Raw genomic sequence first — 18,679 nt, forward strand, 5'->3', positions numbered from 1 at the left:
ATCTTATGTGCTAACCACATATACATTTCAGAATCAGTACATTGGCTCTGAATTTCTTTGTGAAGACTTAGAAGTATGAAAGGTGTGATAGTTGTTTTGTTCACAGTTGTACAACTGCCACAATATGTACATATTATTTTATTGCTATCTGCCTTTCCTGTCAACTTATTGAATAAAAAACTAAAATCAAACATCAAAAATATAGCTTTATGAAACTTTTCACTGCATCAAATTCTGTGCTGCTGGCTATTAATATTTAGGGTAGAAGTACCCCTCACATGGCACGTCAGTACTTCCCCAGCAGAGACATAAACTGAATAAATTATTTAGTTCTGACGCCAAACTTAGTTTACTGCCAGAATAAAGTAAAACCTCATTCTTAGTTTCAGAATTTACAAATATTTTACTAATTGTTAGGAATCATCATAGCACACTTAATAACTTGGAATAAAACTATTCTAACTATCTGCTCCCTTTTGAATTTTGTGATTAAATATCCCTCCACTACAATTCCAGTGGTTAATTTCAACCCTTACTGGCATGCGATGTAAGTAAACTTTCCCTTGTAGCTGGACTGAGACTGCAGGTGCTTGAATATAAAACAAAAAAAAAGACTGCTGGAGGAATTCAATGGGTCAAGTAGGATTTTCTCGGATTAACTGGACTCTGACAACTTGCACTAGTTCCTCAATCATTCTATTTACTTGTGTGCAAGGAGAACAGCTTGCTCCTGTCACCAAAACTTTCTGAAGATTGAACAAAGAAATGCAATAATTTATATGACTGTTGACTAGTCTGATCCAACAGAAACCGTTCTCTTCTGAATCCTATCATTTGTGTATTTAAGACAGTTTGTAATAGACATTTCGGGTCTTGTTAACCAATAAAATCTTCATGTTAACGGCCAATAACATTGGACAACAAAGTTATTGCTTCCTGAATACTTTTGGGTGTATCGTATTGATTTTGGACTGCTAATCATGAAAGTCACAATGGAGTTTCAGGACCCAGTAAAGTGGCTACTGAGTGTATATTAACCAGTGCTCTTAGTACTGAACCCTACATAACTCCATTGTACAATCTCTTCAGTCTGAGAAACAACCTTTAAAGATGACACCATTCTCTGTCACTTAGAACTTTGTTATTCCCTGACTTTCAGTTGAGCCAATAGATATATTCTGATGGGCCTTACCCAATGTTGTTTGGGAGTCCATATATGTCATATCAATTGCATTTTCAAATGAACCCTATTAACCCATCAAAAGTTGTATTTTGTTCAACACAATCTGCCTTTTAACAAGTTTGTTCTGTGGTGATGTCAAGTTCCTGCTTAAGCTCCTAAACTTGGAGCTTGATCTCATGGAATTGATGGTATTTCCTGGACCTCTGAAATGAAGACTTGGGAATCACCCTTAAGTTCCACATGGGAGAGGATGAGCACTCCGTAGAAATTGAATGTTCTGCCATACTCCATTAATTGAATTAACATGACTCACAGAAAAATATCATAAAATCGATTATTTACTATTTTATTTACCGGGGGGGGGGACCTCTGTACTTCGCATCTCTTTATCGAAATATAAATGCTTTCTTGCATTTCCATCTATGTGAATTCATTAATTGCTTGGAAATTCTGTTTTGAATGCAAATGTATGTTACAGTTGTTGTGAGCCAAATTTTAAATCAAAAGAGGATGATATTTTTAGGTCTGACAGAGCCAGTAGAGATCGAAATAAACTAACTGTTTGATGGAAACCAAATATGCTAACAGTGATTCCATCTCCACGGTGTTGATTGTTTATCTTAATATTTTCTGAATTTAGACAATAAGCTATACGTATCCTGAGGTATATCCATGAGTTGACAAAAGTTACTCACATCTGAGGTAATCTACTCAGTTCTAAGTAGTTAGTGGTTGTAAAATGCTCCAGTGTTAGAGTAGCTCGAGTAAAGTCTATATACGAGGGGTGATTGATAAGTTTGTGGCCTAAGGTAGGAGTCCATTTTAGAAAACTTAGCACATTTATTTTTCAGCATAGTCCCCTCCTACATTTACACACTCAGTTCAGTGATCGTGGAGAATACGTATCTTGGACCTCCAGAAAATGTCCACAGCAGGGGTGATTGATAAGTTTGTGGCCTAAGGTAGAAGGAGATGAGTTATACGGCTCTCGTTACATGCACATGCAGGTCAACTCTGAGTGATTATGCAGAAAGTTTGAAGTTAATAACTCATCCCCTACCTTAGGCCACGAACTTATCAATCACCCCTGCTGTGGACACTTTCTGGAGGTCCAAGATCCGTATGTTCCACGACCGCTGGACTAAGTGTGTAAATGTAGGAGGGGACTATGTTGAAAAATAAATGTGCTAGATTTTTTTAAATTGATAAGTTTGTGGCCTAAGGTAGAAGGAGTCAATCACCCCTCATAGTATGTTGGTTTTAAGACAACATATTAAGTCCTGTTTTGGTTATTGCAGTGAAATGATGCCTGGTGCTGCTACACCCCTGACCGTGAGCACCGTTGCAAGAGCCATTGAATATGCATTACAGGTGGGTTGGATTGATTTGGTTATATCTGTTGAACGTCATTTCATTATAATAAACTACACTCTCACAATTATACAGAACAGTGCAAAAGGGGGTCCGGGATTGTTATTGTTGCTGTGTTTATTTTCCTGTGGGTGTGAGGGTCGGGGATTGTTATTATTGCGGTCTTTTTTTCTGCGGGGGTGGGGGTCAGGGGTTGTTATTGTCACTGTTCTTTTTCCGCGGGGGGGGTCAGGAATTCAGGGGTCTGCAAGTTCAAAATCAGTTTTATTATCATCGACATGTGACATGAAATTTGTTAATTTAGCAGCAGCAGTTCAATGCAATACATAATCTAGCAGAGAAAAATAAATAAAAGTAATAATCATATATAAACAAGTAAATCAATTATGTATGTTGAATAGATCTAAAAAAAAGTGCAAAAACAGAAATACTGTATATTTAAAAAATGTGAGGTACTGTCCAAAAGATTCATTGTCCATTTAGGAATTGGATGGCAGAGGGGAAGAAATTGTTCCTGAATCGCTGAGTGTGTCCATTCAGGCTTCTGTACCTCCTACCCGACGGTAACAGCGAGAAAAGGGCATGCCCTGGGTGCTGGAGGTCATTCATAATAGACACTGCCTTTCTGAGGCACTGCTCCCTAAAGCTTTTTTATCTGTATTTCACAGCTACCTGGGGAAGACAAATATCAGAGTTGTATTGTACATGCATACTTTGATAATAAAATGAACCTTGAACTTTGAAAAGTCACAGGTGCATATACAGTTGAAGTCAGAAGTTTACATACACTTAGGTTGAAGTCATTAAAACTCATTGTTTAACCACTCCACAGATTTCATATTAGCAAACTATAGTTTTGGCAAGATGTTGAGGATATCTACTTTGTGTATGACATGAGTAATTTTTCCAACAATTGTTTACAGACAGATTATTTCACTTTTAAGTGACTATAATCACAATTCCAGTGGGTCAGAAGTTTACAAACAAAATCAAAAGCAATCAGCCAAGACCTTAGAAAAAAAATGGTGGACCTCCACAAGTTTGGTTCATCCTTGGGAGCAATTTCCAAACGCCTGAAGGTACCACGTTCATCTGTACAAACAATAGTAAGCAAGTATAAACACCATGGGACCACGCAGCTTTCATACCGCTTAGGAAGGAGACGCATTCTGTCTCCTAGAGATGAACGTACTTTGGCACAAAAAGTGAAAATCAATCCCAGAACAACGGCAAAGGACCTTGTGAAAATGCTGGAGGAAACAGGTAGACAATTATCTATATCCACGGTAAAATGAGTCCCATATCGACAAAACCTGAAAGGCTGCTCAGCAAGGAAGAAGCCACTGCTCCAAAACCGCCATAAAAAAGCCAGACTACAGTTTGCAAGTGCACATGGGGACAAAGATGTTACTTTTTGGAGAAATATCCTCTGGTCTGATAAAAACAAAAATTGAACTGTTTGGCCATAATGACCATCGTTGTGTTTGGAGGAAAAAGGCTGAGGCTTGCAAGGCGAAGAACTCAATCCCAACCGTGAAGCATGGAGGTGGCAGCATCATGTTGTGGGGGTGCTTTGCTGCAGGAGGGACTGGTGCACTTCACAAAACAGATGGCATCATGAAGAAGGAAGATTATGTGGATATATTGAAGCAACATCTCAAGACATAAGCCAGGAAGTTAAAGCTCGGTCGCAAATGGGTCTTCCAAATGGAAAATTACCCAAAGCATACCACCAAAGTTGTGGAAAAATTGCTAAAGGACAACAAAGTCAAGGTATTGGAGCGGCTATCACAAAGACCTGACCTCAATCCGATAGAAAATTTGTGGGCAGAACTGAAAAAGCATGTGCAAGCAAGGAGGCCTACAAACCTGACTCAGTTACACCAGTTCTGACTGGAGGAATGGAACAAGATTCAAGCAACTTATTGTGAGAAGCTTGTGGAAGGCCACCCAAACCGTTTGACCCAAGTTAAACAATTTGAAGGCAATGCTACCAAATACTAACAAAGTGTATGTAAACTTCTAACCCACTGGGAATGTGATGAAAGAAATAAAAGCTGAAATAAATCATTCTCTCTACTATTGTTATGACATTTCACATTCTTAAGATAAAGTAGTGATCCTAACTGACCTAAGACGGAATGTTTTCTAGGATTAAATGTTAGGAATTGTGAAAAACTGAGTTTAAATGTATTTGGCTAAGGTGTATGTAAACTTTTGACTTCAACTGTATATGCTGTAGCTGCAGTGCCTAAGATAATTGTATACTGTGATAATTCTATGTATTGCACGGTACTGCTGCAAAAAAAAGCATTTTATGACATGTGAGTGATGAAAAACCTGATTCTGATATGGGTCTCTGTTGTGGACTGAGAGTGGGAAGGTGGGGGGGCCGGAATCATGGTTGGGAAAACGGGAAGGGAGAGAGGAGGGAGCAGGAATCTCCAGAGAGATAATCCGTAATGAACAATAAATCAATTGTTTGGAATCAAATGACCTTTCTTGGTGACTGAAGGCTGGGTGTGTCTGCACATGCACCACTCCCTACCTCTGGCACTCTTTCTCTGCCATCTGCCCCTCACTCCTCCCATGGTGCTCCACCCTTGACATTCCCAATATCTTTTGCTGCTGTCAGATTTACAAACTCTCTCTCCACTCCACATTGACAAATACATTACTATGCAGAAGTCTAAGGCACCTTAGCCATATATATGTGCCTTAGATTTTTGTAGAGTACTGTATTCCAACCCAAGTAAAAATTGACTATCATCTTTAAAGGCACAGGATCCCTACAAAGATGATCTCAATAACCCAAAGTATTCCAGTATTAAAAAATTTGAGTGCATGCAACCCTTGTGTTATGGGAAGTTTACGATTCTCCTACCAATCAGCCAATGCTCTAACCATGTCAGTAACTTTCCTGTAATACCATGGGCTCTTAACTTGGTAAGCAGCCTTCTGAAAGTCCAAATATACAACACCCACTGCATCCACTTTATCTATCCTACTTGTAATCTCCCCAAAGAATTCCAACAGGTTCGTCATGCAGGAATTTCCCTGAAGGAAACCATGCTGACTTTGCATTATCTTGTCCTGTGTCACCAAGTACTCCATCACCTCATCCATCACTCCATCATTCCCAACCACTGAGGTCAGGGTAATTGGTTTATAATTTCCTTTCTGAAAGAGTGGAGTGACATTTGCAATTTTCCAGTCCTGTGGCAACATGTCAGAGTCCAATGATTTTTGAAAGATTATTTCTAATGCCACCACAATCTCTAACACTACCACTTTCAGAACCTTAGGGTGCAGTTCATCTGGTCTGGGTGACTTAAGTATCTTTATGACTTTTAGCTTTTTGAGCACCTTCTCTCTTGTAATAGTAACTGCACCCACTTCTCTTCCTTAACACACTACAACATCAGGCTACTGCTAGTGTCCTCCACAGGGAATTACAGCTGAATATTCATTCCCAGCTGATCTCATACTCTACTTCTGAAATGAATGTTAAATCAGAGTAGAACACATAGCTGATGCATATCACATATTTGGCACTATCAGCTGGAAATTATACCCTCGGTAACATAGAACAAAGTGAAAGATTTTCATGGTATTTTCCAGATACAAAAGTTTGTAAATGGGACCAATGCCCACAACATGTTGGAGAAACTCCACAGGTTAGGCAATGTCTATGAAGGGAATTGAACAGTAGATCTCGAAGCATGAAAAGGCATCCGTTCATTTCCCTCTATAGTTGTTGCTTGATCCGTTGAGCTCCTCCACTGTGTTGTTGTGTTTTGGTCCAGATTTCCCTCATTTACAGTCTCTCTTGTGTCTCATTTACATTTCTTATATTTGAAGCCACATACTCAACGATTTAGGAACGGGTTCTGTCCCTCTGCTATCTGATTTCTGAATGGACATTGAACCCAAGAACACTACCTCCCTATTTCTTTAGCACTTATTTAATTTAACTTTTAATACATATATTTTTGGGGTAATTCACAGTTTCTACTATTATGTACTGCTGCATAACAACAACTTTCACAGCATGTGCTAGTGATATTAAATCTTATTCTAATTATTGCACCAAAATCAATGCCAAGTGTTTCCAGATTTGTTCATCCCATTGAAGCTTTTAAAGCTTTGCATTCTTATGTGATTCTCATGATTATTAGTTTGCAAAATGTTTGTTCCGGAGTTCACTGTGGTTCAAAACATTAACCTGCTCATCCTCTTTCTTTCTTTTCAAATCTTTTTATTATTATTATTATTATCCAAAATTAACAAGAGTACACCGGAGTGGGCAACACTTACAATGTCTCAAGAGAAAAAAAAACATTGTTTTAAAAATTGAAAAAAATTTTGGTGACGAAGAAAAACCCAAAGTAAAGTGAGGAAAAAAAAAACCCATTAGGTGTTCAACTCCGGAGCCAGGCATCATACAAAACGCTTCTAAAGATAAACATCAACCGCCAGCAAGAAAAAAAACTTGCTCATCCTCTTGGTTGAACATAACTGCATATCTTGGTTCAAAACTCTCCCATTTGCTATTTGTCATGGCTTCTCTTTCCAAAAAGAGCAGCTAAATGTCCATCATCCAGTTGGCAGGACTTTAATAATCTCCACTGATATTAGTAATAGTTTATTATTGCCACTTGTACCTAGATACAGTGAAAAGTTTGTCTTCGCAACTGCTTATGCAAATGAAATCATTAACCAGTGTATTGATCTAGATTAAGGTAAAGACAATAGTAATGCAAAACAAGGAATAAAAGCTACAGAAAATGTGCAGTGCAGGTAAACAATAAAGTGCGAGATCATAGTGAGATAGACTACATGGCCAAGAGTCTATCTTAATTGTACAAGTGGTCTGTTCAAGAGTTTGATAACAGTGAAACAGAAGCCATCCTAAATTGGGGTGGGGGTGTTGGGGGAAGAAGCAAGACTGCCTGAGATGGGTGGGGTCTTTGATTATGCTGAATGCTTTACGGAGGTAGCAAGAAATGTAGTTTGAGTCCGTGGAGGAAATGCTGGTTCCTGTGATATGCTGAGCTGTACCAACATCTCCATGTAGTTTCTTGTGGTCACATGTAGAGAGCAATTGTCAAACAAAGCCGCCTTGTATCCGGATAGAACACTTTCTATCGTGCACCGATAGAAGTTGATAAGAGTCAATGGGGATGTGCTGAACTTCTTTAGTTTCCTGAGGAAGTAAAGGCATTGGTGATCTTTCTTGACTGTGACATCAATGTGGCTGGACTACTTTGCCGATGTTCACACCGAGGAATCTGAATTTTTCAACCCTCCCAACCTCAACACTATTGATGTAGATTGGTACATGTGCAAAAGCCCCGGCACCCATCCCCCCGCCCCCCCCCCCCCCCCGTCTCCCCACCTTTCCGAAGTCAATGACCAGCTCTTTTCTTTTGTAGACAATGAGGAAAATGCTGTTGTCATGACACTATATCACTGAGCACTCTATCTCCTTCCTGTACTCTGACTCATGGTTTGAAATGTAGCGTAGTACAGTGATATCATCTACAAAGTTTTAGTTGGAGTTAGAACAAAATCTGGCCATGCAGCCATGAGCGTTCACGGGTAGAATAAGGACTGAGTTAGCAACCTTATAGAGCACCTATGTTTGGAGTAATCATGGCGAACAAATTGCAATCTTATTGATTGCGGTCTATTGGTCAGGAAGTCAAGGATCCAAGTTGCCGAATAAGATGTCAACTCCCAGTGGTCAGTGATGAATTTGCTCTGTTTCCTTTTCCTGACTAGTGGGGATGTTTGGCTTGCAGAAAAATGGGGATGCAAATATTGATGGGTTTGACATACTTCACAATAAGAAAGTTAGCAAATCAGGAACTAAGGAGCTCAGAGATACCACCACCAGACTGTTTTGTTTCCTGCACAACCTTTTGCATTTATGTGGTCAGAGATAGTTTATAGTAATTAAATTGATTCATTGGATCTAATTCATTGGTGGTGAACTGGTAAAATAATGAGATTAAAATTGAAGTTAGTCTGCTATTGGATAGAGAAATTTATCCAAAATTCACAAGTCTTGTTCGCTCAGCTTCTTCAGTGTAGTCTCTTGTATCTTGACTCTGGTCTTTTTTATACCGGTCCCCACCTTTGGCATCTTACTATGTGCAAAATGGCTGCACTGATTTCTCAAGTTGGCTGTTACTTTAACTTATTTAAGAAGATATTGTTACTAAATACTACATCTCAGAGATTCTGGAATGGAGCACACACAGCTGAGATAAGTATTGACTAAATTCCACCCTGTTTCATATTTTCCCTCTATTTTATTCCAGTAGTAAGCAGCAGCTGCCTGGCATAAGTCCCATTTAATACAGCAGAAAAATAGCACATTCTGTAGATCCCCCAGATTAGCATTTACACAGCACCTTCCCTGAAAGCCCAGAGTACTTCAGGGCAGTCTTAATGAACACATTTTGACACTGAACCACACAAGAAAATGTTATGGTTGGTAACTGAAAGCTTATTTAAAAATGTGGTGCTTAGGGAGTGTCGTAATGTGAGAAAGAAGGTTTGTAGTAAGAAGTTTGAGGTAGGGATTCCAGAACTTGGGGGAGGGGTGCAAACAGCTGTTTGGGAATGAATGGGAATGGCCACGGGCACAAGGGCAGAGGAAAATGACATCAGGGAGAGAGGGAAGTTGTGGTGCAGAGGATGGAGGCCAAGTGGGCTACTCATTCACTCAGTGCTCCCCTTCCCGAGGATAACAAGTCTCCTTGATGTTACTACTTCGAATTGCACTACATCAACGTAAAGAGATTCTACAAATGCTGGAAATCTAGAGTAATGCATAAAGTGCCGGAGGAACTCAGCAGGTCAAGCAGCATCTATGGAGAGGAATAAACAATCTATATTTTGAGCTTGAGACCCTGCATCAGGACTGGAAAGGAAGGGGGAAAAAGCTAGAATAAGAAGGTGGGAGGGGGGCAGGGGAAGGATAACAAGCTTGCAGGGGAGGGGGAAGGTGAGTGGGTGAAGGAGGGGGATGAAGTGTGAAGCTGGGAGGTAATAAAGTGGAAAAGGTAAAGGATTAAGGGAGAGGAGAGTGGACCATGGGAGAAAGGGAGGGAGGAGGGGAACCAGTAAGAGGTGATGGCGGTGGAGAGAAGGGAAGGGGTAAGAGGAAATTGAAAAGGAGGGAAGAGGCAGGGTGGAGAAATTATTGGAAGTTAGAGAAATTAGTTTTCATGCCATCAGGTTGGAGGCTACCCAAACGGAAAATGAGGTATTGCTTCTTCGTCCTGAGAATGGCTTCATTGCGGCAGCAGAGGAGATCATGAACCGACATGTTGGAATGAGAATAGGGAGTAGAATTGTAATGGGTAGCCATCAAAGTGATGAGGAGCAGGACAGTGTTAAAATGTGTTAACACTTACCAAACCCACAGCTCTCTGCATACATAATGCTGGAATATAACTTTGTTGAACTAGTAAATAAGAGGATAACTGTCTGTTCAATATATAGTGCTGAAATCCACACCATTGAAGTTACTATTGCTTGAAGCCTAGGTATATCTAGACAAAGGTCAAAGGATGTGTTAGAAGAATTGGATACATTTAACAGGCTTAATGGCAAGCTTTGGCAATGAGCTTTCATTGCTCTACAGGACCCAATCCCCCCAAACCTTCCTCTATCAAGTCAACACAGAACATTCTGCAGATACTGGAAGTCTTGTATTCCTCCAACAAAGTTGGTGCAGGAGTCTTTTCCATTTGGAATTCTAGACAGTGATACATCTGCTATTAAGTTTTCTATCTGTCCGAACTGAAATTTTTTTAGTTTTGAATGTAACTAAGTGTAATGCAATCTAATTTAATTAACCTTTGTATTGTCTCAGATAGTTCCATTAAATAGGGAAGTTCTTGCTTTTTTGATCATCAAAGTACGTACACATTGGACTATCAAAGGTTCTGCAGTGTTTTTGGGTTACAGGGAACATTTGAAGGAGATGCAGAAGATTTTGGCTGAGAGATATGGAACGGCCCCTAATCTTAGAGTTCCATCCGCCTTAACAGAGCCCTTTTCCATGCATCATAAATAATACAAAAATTATTTAACTAACCTTTTATTCCCAGTGTTTAATGAACTGTTATATTAATATCTTTAATTAAGTAAAACATAATGCCTCAATAAACCAAACATCTGTTGGTACAAGAAGTCTGGCATTTACTCTAGTATTGGCACTGCACAGTAACCTTCCGTGATTCCTTTCACTAACTGGTGCAGAGAGACAACTGCTAATCCCTGCTGGAAGCTGTGCACAAACGTGCCAGCTCAATCCATTTTTGGCAGTCATGCCTCCAGCACCTATGGTCCATATTTCTGGAATTCCCTTCTTATTGTCACTTTAACTCTCCAGCTCCTTCATCCTTGAAATCCATCTGTGTAGACCTTGGCAACCAACGAATCCCATCTTCCTTGCCCTGATTTGCTCCCTCTTGGTTGGTGATAAGCTCTATGGGGGAACGTAGACAGTATTTCTCCATCACAGAGGCTTTACAGAGGTGTGGCATGCTCTAATTCCATTCTGGAGGCTGAAGCCTTTCAAAGTTTTCCAGTGTTTTGCCAGTTGTAGGAGAGTGCAGCCCAGTAACTCAGACTTGAAGACCCCCGATTCATACACACATTGTGACTAGTTGGTGAACACCAACTAAGACAGGTGCTTATAATTGGCCTCAGTGTCACCAGGCCTCGATTTACATAAAGTGATGGCTTTGCTTCTTAGGAATGATCGATGTAGCTTGTAATCAGTCCTCCTCAGCTGATTAAACATCTTGTTATTCACCTCCATGAGTTGTTTCCCTCCTTAGCCCTTGTATGTGTGTGTAGGGTGTATGTTTGGTTTGTGTATAGTTTTTCATAAATTCTATTGTACTTCTTATGGTCTTGCATTTAAAGTGGAAGTTGAAAGGATCTTGATTAGCAAGGGTATCAAAGGTTATTGGGAGAAGTCAGGAGAATGGGTTGAGAGGGAAAGTAAATCATCCATGATTGATTGCCAGAGCAGATTTGATGGCTGAATAGCTTAATTCTGCCCCAATGTTTTATGGTTTTATTTCCCTGTAAATGCCTGCAAGAAAATGAATCTCAAAGTATATAGTGAAATATATATATATATTACTAATAAATTTACTTTGACTTTGAAGCTTGGAGCATACTGGTGAGTGGTACTGTTTCTGAAACTCAGAACTGTTGAGGTTAGTGGATGTGGTGTACTATGTGCAACCTGTTCCATATTGTGTGATGAGTACAAGTGCGGTCAGTGTGGGTGACCCCCTACCCCAAGTACTTCAGCCTAACTTGCACGTGACGGATAAGCTCCTGGTGTAGAGATAACAATGTAGTGCTGAAGTTAGAGCATCCAACACCAACCAGCATGATCAAAGTGCCCCGTGTATGTATCCAGAGAGATTACCTTAAATTTAGCAATTCTAACACTGTCACACACAGAACAAAATAATCAATGCCTAGCTAGTTAACAGAAGAGTTTGCTCTTGAGGATCAGACTGTGGGTAATGATTGCAGTCTTTGTGAAAAATAGAGTGTGTGACCAGTGTTTGGAAAGCAAGACCAAAGATAACAACCCATGAGAACAATTCTGTCCAGAGAAGAGGGTAAGAAGGGAGTGAAGCAGAAATTTGAATTTGAATTTTTTGCGTAAGTCTATTTTGTATGGAGGACATTTTAAACATAGGCGCTCAGCCAGGATGTACATACTGGTGGATTTACTGGCAGAAGTTGTTGGAGGGATGTTCTCATCGTTGTTGTGGACTCCTCTCTTTTCATGTTGCTTCAGTGTGAGATTTGCATTCTTCATAATCAAAGCAACATAAAATTTGCATTCCTATAGAGCTTCTGTCATAGTGAAGTACTCTGAGGAGTTTCATAGCAGTATCAGACCAGGCCACCGAAGGATATATCCAATACATAGCCAAACGTTTGGCTAAAGAGAGAACTTTTAAGAACTTTTAAGAAGTGTGTTATAGGAGGGTGGAGATGTAGAGAAACTAAGGGGACATTTCTAGAGTCATCAACAATGTGGCAAAGAAAATCAGGATTGATATGGAGGGTCAGAATTGGAGAAACTCGAGAGATCATCGAGGTTTATCGGGCTGAAGGTTATTGCAATAGTTGGGGAGATTGCAAAGCACTGGGAAATTGGAAAACAAGGATGAGAAGCTTCAAAGCAAATCCAAAGGCAGAACCACTCATTCATATAATCCCGTTCTGGGTGGGTTTGGCCCGTAATTGTTATAAAGAGGCCATCCTGACTTTACTGGCCAGTGACCTGCTACTGAAACCATTTACGTGATGGAATGAAGTCATCCGGAGTCCTGCCTAAACTTCATGTGAGCGACAGGCTTGTTAGTCCTGCCAGGTGGTCCTGGAATCTCCACTAATTCTTCCACTGAGGCTGTGTGACACTAGAACTAGAGGTCATAGGTTAAGGGTGAAAGCTGAAATGGTAAGGTGAACATGAGAGGCAACTTCTTCAGTAAGACGGTGGCGTGAGTGTGAAACAACCTAGCAGCAGGAGTGGTGGATGTGGGTTCGATCTCAACATTTAAGAGACATTTGGATAGGTAATGGATGGGAGAGGTATGGAGCTGATCTGGGTGCAGGTTAATGGGATTGGGCATTTTAATATTTCGGCATAGACTCGATGAGCTGAAGGGACTGTTTCTGTGCTCTAGTGCTCTGACTATGACTGTAAAGATTCAACTTCCAGATTTTCCTGTGAGGAAGGCAGGAGAAACATGGCCGTTAAACAAAAGACCTTGTTGCCTCATTTGCTGTGTTGCCTTCATTTAGTAATTATAAAAGCCTTAGAGATGGCGGGTGAGCTTTTGAAGTGGGCAGGACAGATTGGAGGTGTGAAGTTACATTGTGAAACACCGATTTGGCAAACCAGGTGGAGACATTTAAGAGTATTAACCAGCAATGTCTTTGAGAGGAATACACTAGACTTGTTTTAGTTTCCGGACAATTATGAGTGCAGCAGTTCTGTCATTAAATTACTGAACTGGTATCCAGAGACACAGATTATTGATCAAGATGCTGGAATTCTAATCCCACTCTGGCAGCGAGGTGTTTTTAAGTTTAAGTGATGAAATAAGTTTGAAATAAGCATTGAAAGCTGGTGTCAGCAATGGTTATGTGTAGAACCAGATTGTTGTAAAAGGCCAGCATTGCTCGGAAAGGTAATCCATTTGCCTTCTCTTCAAACCAGTCTAAATAAAGCTAATTTACAAATTGTTGTCTGTATTTTTTATTATTACACATAATGCAAAAGATGGTGTACAGACTGGCCACAATTTAAATGTTTGATTAAACTCTGGTGTAGACAGCTGTGGAAGCCAAATCATTGGATATATTTAAAGCAGAGGTTGATCGGTTCTTGATTAGTAAGAGCATCATTGGGGAGAAGAGAATTGAGAGGGATAGTAAATCAGCCATGATTGAATGCTGGATCACACTCAACGGGCCGAATGGCCTAATTCTGCTCTGATGTCTTGTGTCTAAAATGGCAAAAATGACTACACTGATGTTCGATTTTGTTTTTTTTTTGTGAATGCTACTTATATGATGCTATGTACTTGTGATGCTGCTGCAGGTCAGTTTTTCATTGCACCTGTGCGAAAGACAATAAATTTGACTTTGATATTAGAGTGTTAAATGTGAATTTCAAAATTCTCCATGCTTCTCATTTTGCTGCGCACTAATTATGTCAAGAGATTTCAGCATACATTGTTCATTCATATTTATATTTAAACCAGGCATGTATGTTGAAGAATATTTACCTGCTATATATCATTAATGTTTTTTTGACTAGGAACTTTCAGTGAAAGCTGGAGGAGTGTCCTGCTTCTCCCCCTGTAACCACAAGTTCCTGGGCATCTGCTGTTCCCACTTATTTTTGGATCTAATGGTAAGTTTGATGTTAAAAGGCTTTACTATCTGTATATACCTTACATATGTCAGACAGGATGATAGTCCTATTGAAAATAATTTATGCTGTTACCTGAAGTTACTTGATGGGGGAGGGCACATTGGCATGGGATTGAGAATGGAGTAGACCTGAATCTGCATTCATCTGGTCTCTATTCCAGTACGACTATACTAATATTGTTCATGTTCAGGAATAGTTTCACTGTGTTAGCCTAATGATTGGGTCAATCTTGCCTCAGTGGTAGCACCTTGGCATTCAAAATAGAATGCACATGGATTTTATTTTAGAGATACAGTACAGTAACAAGCCCTCCTCGTCCAATGAGCCCGCACCATCTGTGTGACCAATTTATCTACTAATCTGTATGTCTTTGGAATGTGGAAGGGAAAAGGAGCATCCAGAGGGAAACCCATGCAGTCACAGGGAGAATGTGCAAACTCCTTAAAATCAGCGGTGGAATTGAACCTGGGTTACGCTAACGGCCATGCTAACATGCTGTCCGGAATTCCCACAACTAAAAGCAATAATACAGGATGCAATTGAGGAATGGATCATATTCCAGATTAGCATCTTTTGATGATACTTTACACTGAGATCTCAGGTGAATGTATTAGCTACCTTATGGCAATACAAAAAAATGCAAGCAATGCCAGGTCAAAAGATATTGCCAAGACAAAGGACAACCACAAAGCAGTCTTTAAATGGTAAATTCGTAATTTCACTCACCTTGACCAGAGGACGTAACAAGATTTGCTTTGGTTAAAGAACTGGAATTGACAAAAGAGTACTCAACTGTCCTGCACTTAAATTGTCTGTCAGGAAATTGCAAGTCCAAAATAAATATATAAAAAAATTATGCTGTTTCAAGAAGAAAAGAACAAACCAGACATTCCATGAGATTTGATGCGCCTATAGGTTCACCACTGATTGCTTTTAAAGAGTTTGCAGATAAATAATTTTAATCAGCATGGGGAAAGAATGAGGAAGTCTATACGTAAGAACATATCATAGGAAAGAGAACAAGGAGTAGGCATCATTGTCAGCTCGATCATTCAAGATTTTTTAAAAAAAAGAAAAATGCTCATGTAAATGCAGCAGGAGCAAGAGGATGGCTTGGTAAAGTGTGGGTCCCTTTAGGGACCAAAGTTATTGGCTTTGGTTTATTATTTTCACATGTATCAAGATATAGTGAAAAACTTGTCTTGTATGCTGTTCATGCAGACCAAATGTGTGTGGAGCTAGGGGATGTAGGCAAAGTTCTAAATGAATACTTTTCGCACTTGTATTCACCAAGGAGAAGGATATGGTTGATAGTCAGGGAAGGTAAGTTGATAGCATGGAGCATGTCATTGTTAAGAAGGGGGTGGTCTCATAGTATGCATATGTGTTGATAAGTCCTCAAGGCCAGATGAGATATATTCCAGGATACCGTGGAAAGCTAGGAAGGAGATAACTGGGGCCCTGACTGATATCCTTGCACCAAATGAGGTACCATAAGACTGGAGAACAAAGCTCTTGTTCCTTTGTTTTAGAAGGGCAGCAAGGATAAATACGCTGGCGAGTCTTATGTAAATGGAGGAGAAATGACTGGAAAAAGTTCTGAGGGACATTGATTGATGGACATCTGGAAAGGCTGGTACTGATCAGGGATAGTCAGTATGGCTTGGCATAGTGGATATTCTGTATCACTTTGAGTTTTTTTGAGGAAATAGGAAAACTGATAAAGGCAGATCAGAAGACATTGACTATGTGGACTTTGGAGCTTGTCAGATACCTTACTCGAAGATTAAGGGACTCAGGATAAAGCACCTAACTGGATCCAGAAATGACTTAGTAATATCAGGTAGACAGTAGAAGTGGAGACATACTTTGCTCAGAATATATCTATGATCAGTGATATACCACGGAGATCAATGTTTGGACTCTTTATCTGATGTATATCGGTAACTTGGATGTGAGCATTGGCGGTATGATTAATAAGTTAGCTGATGACTGGAAAATTGGTGATGTTTTGGATGATGTGGATGCTCATGCAAGGGTGTAACAGGATATAGATCCAATAGAAATTTGGATGGAGCATTGGCAGATGGATTTTAACCCTGACAAGTGTGAGGCAATGCATTTCAGGAAGTCAAATAAGAATAAGGCATACACAGTGGCCACTTTATTAGGTACCTCCTGTACCTAATTAAGTGGCCACAGAGTGTATTCCTGTATGTTCACAGTCTTCTGCTGTAGCCCATCCACTTCAAGCTACTGATCTGTGCATTCAAAGATAATCTTCTGTATTCCACTATTGTAACACACAGTTATTTGAGTTATTGTCACTTTCCTGTCAGCATGAACCAGTCAGGCCATTCCCCTCTGACCTCTCTCATTAACAAGGCATTTTTGAACTGCTACACACTGAATGTTTTTTTTCTCTCTGTTTTTTTCACCATTCTCTGTAAATTCTAGAGATCTGTGTGTGAAAACCTCAGGCGATCAGTATTTTTGAGATACCCAAACCATCCATCTGGCACCAACAATATTCCACGGTCAAAGTTATTTCGATCACATTTTTCCCCATTCTGATATTTTGTCTGAACAACTGAACCTCTGGACCATGTCTGCATGTTTTTATGCATTGAGTTGCTGCCCCCATGACTGCTGATTAAATATTTGCTTTAACAAGCAGGTGTACAGGTGTACCTAAAAAAAAAAGTGGCTACTGAATTTGTAGAGTAAATGATAGAACACTACAGAATGTTGAACAATTCATTGTTCCCTAAAGGTGGCAATGCAGGAGGTTAGTGTGGTGAAGGAAACATAGGGCATGTTTGCTTTATACATCAGGACATAAAGCAGTTCAGATGTCATGTTGTAACTTTACAACATGCTGCTAAAATGGTACTCGCCATATAGTGTGCTGTTCTGATCCCTATAGTATATGAATGATGTGATTTCTCTCTAGAGAACAGAGGGCATTCACCAAGATGTTGCCTGCATTGGAGGACTTGAGATGTGGGGAGACATGGGGAGAGAATTGCAAATACTGGTTTGGTAACCTGATAGAGGTATACAAAATTGTTTACCTGATGCATGGATCAGATAAACAGAATTTTTCCCCAAAATAGAAGCATCAAGACAAGATAGCATAGTTTTAGAGTGAAGGAAAGGAATTTTAAAGGAGCTTAAAGGATTTGTTTTACATCATAATCATCACCATGTTACCCATTACACTACTGGAGTTTATGTCATTGGTGATGGAGTTAGCCTCTCTTCTCATCACATGCATAAGCCATCTCCAACATTTCCTCATGATGAGTATGGCCATGTCCTCTTCGTGACACTGAATGAGGAGAGTGGTTAATATTCTAGAACTTGAAGGCAGGCAGACAAAGTATTGGAATCAAATAGAGTGAAAACATTTAAGAAGTACTCAGACAAAACATAGAAAGTTACTGATCATAAGAAGGTAAATGGGATTTGTAAAAATAGGCAAAAAGATTGGTGAGGACATGGTTGATGGAAGGGTCGTTTCTGTGCTGAATAAATCAATTGACTTAATAATTTTAAGCTCTACGTTCTAGATCTTCTGCTTCATGAGGCATACAATAGTTATTTACTGTGAACAATTAGAAGGCTGTGAATTCCTAGGTGGTGAATATTTAAAAGCTGCAGGCGAATTCTGGAAAGAGCGATAATTCAAATGGTATGGATTACATATTTAGGATTTGGAATTTTGGGTCTTAACCAATAAAAACATATGTTAAAGGTTTCCTTGAATCTTTTTGAAAGTTTGGGAATTCAGAGCTGTTTAGGAAAAAGATTTGAGGTCAATGTTGATCATAGAAAGCACAAAACCGAAGAAGCCCATTTAATTCATGCTGAAACTATTTAAACTTCCTAATCCTATTGGCTTGCACTGGGGCCAGAGCCTTCCATACCCCTGCCATTCATGTCCTTATCCAAACTTCCCTCAAGCGTTGAAATCAAGCTCACATGCACTACTGGTGACACTCTCACGACCCTCTGAGTGAATAAGTTACCCTTTGTATTCCCCTTAAACTTTTTACCTTTCTCCCTTAACCCATGACCTCTGGTTTTAGTTCTACCCAACCTCAGTGCAAAAAGCCTGTTTG

At 39.7% G+C, this 18,679-nt stretch overlaps 2 protein-coding genes across 19 annotated transcripts in view; one reads left to right on the forward strand and one right to left on the reverse strand.

Moving 5' to 3' along the window:
* The window catches only part of LOC140210700 (rifampicin phosphotransferase-like), a 208,439-nt gene that overhangs the window by 119,677 nt on the left and 70,083 nt on the right, over positions 1-18,679 (forward strand). For all 5 annotated transcript variants that reach the window (XM_072279895.1, XM_072279897.1, XM_072279896.1 and 2 more), the window contains 2 exons: positions 2,482-2,554; positions 14,439-14,534. In XM_072279895.1, coding sequence (XP_072135996.1) covers positions 2,482-2,554; positions 14,439-14,534 — 169 coding nt within the window. The remainder of the gene's footprint in view (positions 1-2,481; positions 2,555-14,438; positions 14,535-18,679) is intronic.
* LOC140210701 (uncharacterized) overlaps positions 1-18,679 on the reverse strand; it is a 181,250-nt gene that overhangs the window by 33,661 nt on the left and 128,910 nt on the right. For 5 of the 14 annotated variants that reach the window (XM_072279901.1, XM_072279905.1, XM_072279906.1 and 2 more), the window contains one exon: positions 7,329-7,760. The exons of the other annotated variants lie outside the window; for them this stretch is intronic. In XM_072279901.1, the coding sequence (XP_072136002.1) occupies positions 7,529-7,760 (232 nt within the window). In that variant the 3' untranslated portion in view covers positions 7,329-7,528. Of the gene's footprint in view, positions 1-7,328; positions 7,761-18,679 lie in introns of those variants that run through there. 14 annotated transcript variants of the gene reach the window in all.

The sequence above is a fragment of the Mobula birostris genome, chromosome 15 (genome assembly GCF_030028105.1).
Source record: "Mobula birostris isolate sMobBir1 chromosome 15, sMobBir1.hap1, whole genome shotgun sequence".
NCBI lineage: Eukaryota > Metazoa > Chordata > Chondrichthyes > Myliobatiformes > Myliobatidae > Mobula > Mobula birostris.